General features: G+C 53.1%; 1 protein-coding gene across 1 annotated transcript; it reads left to right on the top strand.

The window, feature by feature from the left end:
• Positions 1-425: 425 nt before the first annotated feature.
• NRL (neural retina leucine zipper) lies at positions 426-6,068 on the top strand. The gene is made up of 3 exons (XM_080978780.1): positions 426-634; positions 3,680-4,076; positions 5,233-6,068. The coding sequence occupies exons 1-3, from the start codon at positions 492-494 to the stop codon at positions 5,608-5,610; spliced, it is 918 nt and encodes a 305-aa protein (XP_080834906.1). The 5' UTR covers positions 426-491; the 3' UTR covers positions 5,611-6,068.
• Positions 6,069-7,948: the final 1,880 nt, after the last annotated feature.

Raw genomic sequence — 7,948 nt, 5'->3', positions numbered from 1 at the left:
CGTCGTGAGGATGAATCGAGGGAGTACCCTTTATGGCACCTTGAGAAAAGGGTGAAATAATGAATGTGGCGAAAGGGACGAATGTTGCAGAAACATCACTCTGGAGGGGGGCACAGCCCTTCCCAGCTTTTCTGCCTGGAAACTGTGACTCAGGCCTCTCCGGCGATTGTGTGACTGGCTGCACAACCGCAGCTGGGAGGCCGGAGGAGCGAAAAACAACAACAACTTGGCCTCTGTGCTTTTTTCTTCTTCTCTCCAGATGAGGAAGTGCTGAGCAGAACGAAACTGGCTTCCTTGGCGCGGAGGGTTCAGGGACAACCTCGAGCAACTCCCACAGAAGTGGGAAGAGGCCTCTGGGCTGGGGGGTGCAGAGGCAAAATGGGCGTGGGCCTGCCCCCTTTCCCCCGGCATGCTAATGAGGTCCAAGGTCCCTTCTCCATTGGCCGGTGGCTAATGCGTCCCTGTGAGCTCAGCCTTCCCTGGAGCTTTAAATGGGACCCCGGAGTCCGGGCTCTGGTCTCTTGGGCTGGGCGACTGCCACCCTCCCCTGGCAGCAGTGGGCAGGGGCCAGGAAGGTCAACAGCTGGAGCACAGGAGCTGCGAGGAGGCGGCAGATGGACTCCCAAACAAACAGGTGGGCAGGGAGGTCACAGGCTAGGCCAGGGTTCATTCCTGGTGTGTGTGTGGGGGGGGGTCTTTCCCCCCACCCCAAGGTGCCCCAAACCTATTGGGTGCTGTTTTCCCCCCTCTCTTTTCCTCTCTCCTGGAGATCCACAGCAAAACAGCCTTGGAGAGGCGTTTGAGGGTTTGTGTCTGTGTGTGGGGCGTTTGGGAAGAGCGGTGAGCAACTTGTGGTCTTCTAGCTTTCGTTTGCTTTCTCTCTCTCCCCTAAATCACTTTCCTTGAGTGTTTCTGCTTTCGCCTGGAAGGCTGCTGTAAGAAAGGGCTGCATCTACAGCAGGCCTCCCCCAGCCCCACAACCTGGCTCACTCCAGATGTTTTGTACTACAACTCCCAGCGGGAACCAGGTTGCGGGGACGTTGCCCTAGATCCAGCCGCAGGGATGATGTGGGCTCCCCTCTACTCTCCTGTTGGGCTTCTTTCTTCAGAGGTACGTCCCTTTTAGCTTGGGGGGGGGGCTCACTCCTAAGCGAGTGGGTTTAGGACAGCAGCTTTGAATGTGGGTCTTATTTAAGGACGGGACACAGAAGGGGCAGGAGTCTGTAAAACCAGTCAGAGCGAATGGGACCAGGAAGCACTGCGTGTCTCTGAAAGTGAGGGATATGAAAACCAAACTCGAGGGACCCAGGAAGGGTTTTCCGCTGCGATCAAACCAGAACCGACAGAACCCGACGGCGTTTTCAGGCAGTGCGGTATAGTGGTTAGTGCGCTGCCGGAGACCAGAGTCTTTGGTCTGCTCTTAAGAGAGGGGAAGAAGACAGGTTGGCCAGGAATGGGGTGAAGGGAGAGGGAGAATTGCTGCTTTTTATAGCTGCTCCAGGTTGATCAGAAGCCCCCGACTTCTAACTTCACCCTAAACACTCTGCGACGGCGCCCAGTGATACCCGCAACCTTGCACTCCCTCCAGCAAGAGAGGCAGGAGATGTCCTAGGCAGGCAGGGTGGGGCGACCAGAAGTTCAACAGGAAACAGCTGTTTGCAGCGGGTGATTAATGGAGGTGCTTGGAGTGAAAAGGCGAGATTTATTCCTGCAGATCTTGGTCATAATCTTAACAGGGACAGGATAGCTGCTCGGGGCTGGCTGGCTGGCTGGCTGGCTGGCCTTAATGTGTATAGGTCAGACCCACACTATTTAAAGCACATCAGAAACTGCACCCCCAAGAGACTCCTGGGAAAAGTAGTTTGTTCAGGAACTGGAACTCTGCAACGGGAAAAGTGCCGTTCTGGGCCTTTGTTTTGTGCATTATCTCCCACCTTCCTGTTCAAGGGGGTGGGTTCGTGGTCCTCCCCCTCCTCAGAAAACTAGGTTAGGCTGAGGGGGCAGTGACTGTGTCACCCAGTGAGCTTTGTGGCCGAGTGAAGATTCGAACTCGGATCTCCCAAGTCCTCGTCCGGCACTCTAACCACTATACCACACTGGCATTAACCGTGAGGCAGCCCTTTGTTAGGCACCTTTAGGTGCCGGGCGACAAGGGTCCTCTTCACCCAGGCCTTGAGCTGACTTGACATCCGACACCCTTTGAAATCTGTTGTGGGAGAGGGGACGGTTGGTTTGCCGTTGTCCTTGTTTTTATATCCTTCTTATTATTACTATGTATTCCGTGGGGTTTTTTGTATCAATATTTTGACAGAAAAGGTTTCTGTTACGAAGAAAGGGATGCAAAGAAAAAGAAACGGAAAACAAAATGGGACATAAATGCGTAGAAAGAAACAATATATGAATATATACAATGTAGGAAAAAATACAATGTAATGTACTCCCATGCATTCTGGAACGGAATTGATATTATTATCCTAATACATATGTAAACATGAATAGCCTGCTGTCGTAGTTTTATGTTGCGAAGATCCGTCCTGAGATCTGGCGGTACAGTGGTACCTCAGGTTAAGTACTTAATTCATTCTGGAGGTCCATACTTAACCTGAAACTGTTCTTAACCTGAAGCACCACTTTAGTTAATGGGGCCTCCTGCTGCCGCCGCGCTGCCAGAGCACTATTTCTGTTCTCATCCTGAAGCAAAGTTCTTAACCTGAAGCACTATTTCTGGGTTAGCGGAGTCTGTAACCTGAAGCATATGTAACCTGAAGCGTATGTAACCTGAGGTACCACTGTATATGAATTGAATAAATGATTAAAAATAAAAATAAAACCACAGTCCGAGAGTACCCTCTGGCTAGGTAGGGGGTTCCCTTTCTGTTTCAGAATTTGAAGCAGCCCACCCTGGGTTAACTTTTCCCCTCCCAACGGCAGGATTTGTTGGCACCCGATATTCTAGTTGCCCTGCTCTGCTGCGAGGCAGCGGAGAGGGGCTAGGAAGCATGGGGGCTGGCGCCCCTCAGTTGGGGGGCTGGTGTGGACCAATAATAATAATAATAATAATAATAATAATAATAATAATAATAATTTATTATTTATAGCCCGCCCATCTGGCTGGGCTTCCCCAGCCACTCTGGGCGGCTTCCCCCAAAAAATATTAAAATACTGTAATACATCAAACATTAAAAGCTTCCCTAAACAGGGCTGCCTTCAGATGTCTTCTAAAAGTCTGGTAATTGTTGTCCTCTTTGACATCTGGTGGGAGGGCGTTCCACAGGGAGGGCGCCACTACTGAGAAGGCCCTCTGCCTGGTTCCCTGTAACTTCTCACAGGGAGGGAACCGCCAGAAGGCCCTCGGAGCTGGACCTCAGTGCCCGGGTAGAACAATGGGGGTGGAGACGCTCCTTCAGATATACTGCACCGAGGCCGTTTAGGGCTTTCAAGGTCAGCACCAACACTTTGAATTGTGCTCGGAAACGTACTAGGAGCCAGTGTAGGTCTTTCAAGACCGGTGTTATATGGTCTCGACCAAGTATAGAAGAACAGGATGTTGGGTTTGTTTTGACACGGAGAGCTAATCCATTAAGCCGACCTTCAGGCTTCCAAGGTCTGCTCTCCATCCCTGGGGAAAGCTCAGGGAGAAGCCGTCTAATCTCCCCGCTTCTTCTCCCCACCTGCGCAGGATGGGTGCCCCGCCGCCCAGCCCCCTGAGCCTGGAGTACCTGGACGACATCGACCTGCTGCGCTTTGAGGTGAAGCAGGAAGTGTCCCGCACGGGGGGCAGCTTCTCCCTGAGCTCCACACCCTGCAGCTCCGTGCCCCCTTCGCCCACCTTGGACAAGGCGGGCGACCCCAAGTCCACCCTCGAAGAGTTGTACTGGATGGCCACACTCCACCAGACGCTGGCGGCGGCGGCGGCAGGGGGTGGCCCCGAAGCCCAGATGATGCCAGGTCTGGACGAGGCGGTGGAGGCTCTCCTGGGCGTCCCGGTGATGGATGGGGGTCTTCGGGGCGGAACGGCCCCACAGCTCCAAGGTTTCTTAGGGGCCATCGAGGGAGCCGGTGGGGAACAGCAGCAGGTGAGAGGGAGCGGGAAGAGGTTGGCGGGTGGGTGGGTTGAATTATGGGCGTTTGGGGAGTGGGAGACAGAATGGGGGGGCTCTGTAAAGTGCCGAGAGGTTCGTAGGAGAAAGGCCGGAGAGACGGAAGGGTCCTTTTTCAGACCAGAGGCCTATTTTTCCATTCCAGAGTCCAATAAAAGAAAGGTCCCCCTGAGACAGCTCAGTCGGTTAGAGCCGGAGGGTCTTAATCACAAGGTGGTGGGTTTGAGCTCCATGTTATGCGGAAGATCACTGCATTTCAGGGGGTTGGACTAGATGACCCTCGGGTGCCTTCCAGCGCTACAATCCTGGGATTCTAACATGTGCAACGTGTCGTACCAGGAAATAAACAAGCATAGGCCCCTCCCACTGCTGTAGTTAAGAGGGTTTTATGCCCAAGACTTTTACTGCCTGCTATTCGCTTTCCAAGCACTGGAGATGTAAAGACGAATGCTCTTGAGCATGTGCAGAACACCCTTCCCTTACATGCCTCTGAGAGCCACAATGTGGAGATCTACCAGAAAAGTACAGTGGTACCTCTGGATGCGAACGGGATCCATTCCGGAGCCCTGTTCACATCCTGAAGCGAACGCAACCCGCATCCATGGGTTGCGATTCGCCGCTTCCGTGCATACGCGTGATGTCATTTTGAGCGTCTGCGCATGCGCAAGCGGCGAAACCCGGATATAACGCGCTCTGTTACTTCTGGGTCGACATGGAGCGCAACCCGAAAAGGCTTAACCTGAAGCGACTTCAACCCGAGGTATGACTGTAAATAAATATAAACAAACATAACATAAAATCATACAATTGTAGAGTTGAATGGGACCCTGAGAATCTTCAGGCCCAACTCCCTACGACGCAGGAATGTTTTGCCCAATGTGGGATTCGAACCATCCCACCCCAAGTTTAAGAGTCTCACGCTCTACCGACTGAGTTATCCGGGCAGGGACAAAAGTTGGCAAGGGGTATTCACAGATAATTCTGCCGTGGAGATTTTCTTCCACCAGGGAGGCTGGTTGGTTACGGGGGGGGGGGGAACCTGAGGGATTTCCTCAGGGAAACGTCTCCGGAGGGATTTTCGGCTCTCCTACTCACCGGTGTTTCTTCTCCCTTTCCCTCCCTTCCTTTACAGCTGTCCACGCTCTGCGACCGCTTCTCCGACGCGCAGCTGGTCTCCATGTCGGTGCGCGACCTCAACCGCCAGCTGCGCGGCTTCGGCAAAGACGAGGTTCAGCGGCTGAAGCAGAAGCGGCGCACGCTCAAGAACCGCGGCTACGCCCAGTCGTGTCGCTTCAAGAGGGTTCAGCAGCGCCACGTCCTCGAGGCCGAAAAGTCCCAGCTGGCGCAACAGCTGGAGTCCCTGCGCGCCGAGGTGGCGAGGGTGGCTCACGAGAGGGACATCTACAAGGCCCGCTGCCAGAAGTTGTTGGGGGATGCCGGGGGGCACTGCGGCGAGGGGGCGGAGCCTCCGGCGCCTCAGCCCACCTCGATGGCACATTTTTACCTATGAGCGGCTCCCTTCCTGGCGCGACGGACTGTGGGTGGGTGGGTGGGGGCGAGGGAACTGGGCGGGTTGCTTTCTTGCCCCACCAACTTGGCCACTGGGGGTCACTGTGGACCAAGGGGCTGCCCCCTCTTTGCCTCCACTGGGGGGCGACATGAAGACAGGCACTCCCCTTTTCCGACACCAGGTGGCGCAAGAGAACATAGGCCACCAGGCGAGGAGACAATCTCCACGGCAAAAGCATCTCTCAGGTCTTGCGGCTGCCGTGCCTCCTTCCCTTCCAGGGAACCCCGGGAACTGATGTTTCCCATGGTTCCCGGTGGCGCCGAAGCCCCGTCAAGTCTGTTGTGTAGCTATCCCGGTTGCTCTTGGGCTTTCTGAGAAGTGTGCTTTCTGCATCGTTATTACCTCCACCGCCAGGCAAAGGAAAAATAATAAAAGCCAGAGAGTGTGTGTGTGTGAGAGAGATGATTGAAGACGGCTTCCATTTTCTCCCCAGAGCGACGGTGCATTGGGCAGTGATGTCGTTGCAGCGGGGCCTGGGGAGGCAATCGGGGTCACCGGATTTGGGTTCTTGGGGATCCATGCACCTCGCTTTTGAGCTCATGTCCTGCTTTGCAGATTTCCTCTTAGGGCATCTAGCCGGTCACTGCAAGAACAAGATCCTGGATTCGGCCCTGGGCTCAATCCAGCAGGCTGTTCTGAGGGCCACATACAAAATATGCAATTTTGTATAGGGAAACCGGGCGGATGCCACAAAACCATTTGAGCCCATTTCCAGCAAGGAAAAAATGTGTGGTTGGTTTTTTTTTTGTACACAAATAATCTCACGTTCAGTAGCGGGGTTTTCCTTTGTGGCTCACAATTCCAGACCTGCCGGGCTGGTTTTTGAGGTGGGGAGAAATGGGCCTAGCGTGTCGGGATAGAAATTTCCGGAAATGGGGAAGGAAGCACTTGCTGCGGTTGCTAAGCAACAGCCCCAGCATCCCTCCCAGCCCTTTTCTCAGTCCTGGCAAAACGGCTCAGTGGAACTGAAGTGCAGCGGCCATGTCGTGACGGGGAAGAGAATTGCTGCGCACCCTCTGAGGATTTGGCTTGTTTTGCAGGGAAATTGTTAGGGAAAGGGGTGATATCTAACAGTGCGTCTCAAGGACGCTTTTTGCTCCAAAGGGAGCTGCAGTCTCAGGCCTTCTTCCTGTCAATAACATGATATTTTAAGAGTTTCCTGCCCCCCACACGCTAATTCCTCCCAACGTCCCAGGATCAAATCCCCGTCTGGGAACCTCCGTTTTCGACAAAGAGGAGAAACACCACCACTGCAGTTTGTGTGCTCAGTCTTTCTTATTCCGAGAGTCCAAAGAGCAAAGGGCAAGCTAAGTTTTAAAGGAAGATGGAGGCAGCACTTTGGAACATATTCACAAGGGAAGGCTGGGAAATCTACAGAGTCCACCTTCCCTACTGCCTGGAAAGGGATATTTACATTAATGATTTTTTTAAAAAACTGCATTATATTACGCAGGTCCTATTACTATAAAAAGTGTCTGTGTGTGTGTGTGTGTGCATTTCAGTGCGATAATAAAAGAGTGCATGTTCAGAATGAAACATAGAGTGCATGTAAAATATGGAAATGGATGCAAATCTGTGTGTGTCTGTGTGTGTGTCTGTGCATGCTGTTGTAGCCACACACTTGCATTAGCTGTGCATGCAACGATGTGTGACAGGGTTTTATGTCTGCACAATGAGCATACCACACGTTTAAAGCACACTTAAAGGGCATGGAATGCCCCCAAAGAACTGTGGGAGCTTGTCAGGTCCTGGGATTCACTGGGGGAATTTGGATGCGTTTTAAATGTGCGTTGAATGTGCTTTAAATGTATGGTGCCATCGGAGAAGCACACAGAAACAGCAGCGTGCAATCGAGCGCTCCCACAACAAGGGACGCGCAAACGCAATTTATTGTGCAGCTGTGCGCTGTCCCGTTGCAGTCATCCTTGCTGTTAAGCGCACTTAAGATGAACCCTGCGCATGACTCTGAGCATGGACTCGTGCAGGGGTGATTGTGAGTGATCCTTAGCGTGTGTCTGAACGGGTGGCTTGTGGTTTGCTTGCGCATGGGGCAGGGAGGTGGGCATTCGGGGAGAAAGCAGGACGGGGCTGTAGGCAAACGGATGACTCCCAAATATGTGCGTTGTGTGGCGCAAATTTATCGCTCCCTTTGACGCAGACGCAACAACGCCACCCCACCCAGGCAGCTGCCTCAATCTGTTTAGCTTTCCAATATTTTCTACTATTTATTTTCGAAACGACTCCTTTTCACTCCGAGTGAAAATTCTGAGCCGGTGGG

This window comes from Podarcis pityusensis (assembly GCF_964106645.2).
Source record: "Podarcis pityusensis genome assembly, chromosome: 13".
Taxonomy (NCBI): Eukaryota; Metazoa; Chordata; class Lepidosauria; order Squamata; family Lacertidae; genus Podarcis; species Podarcis pityusensis.
The sequence above is the reverse complement of the archived record's forward strand: the minus strand, read 5'-3'. Positions and strand labels throughout refer to the sequence as shown.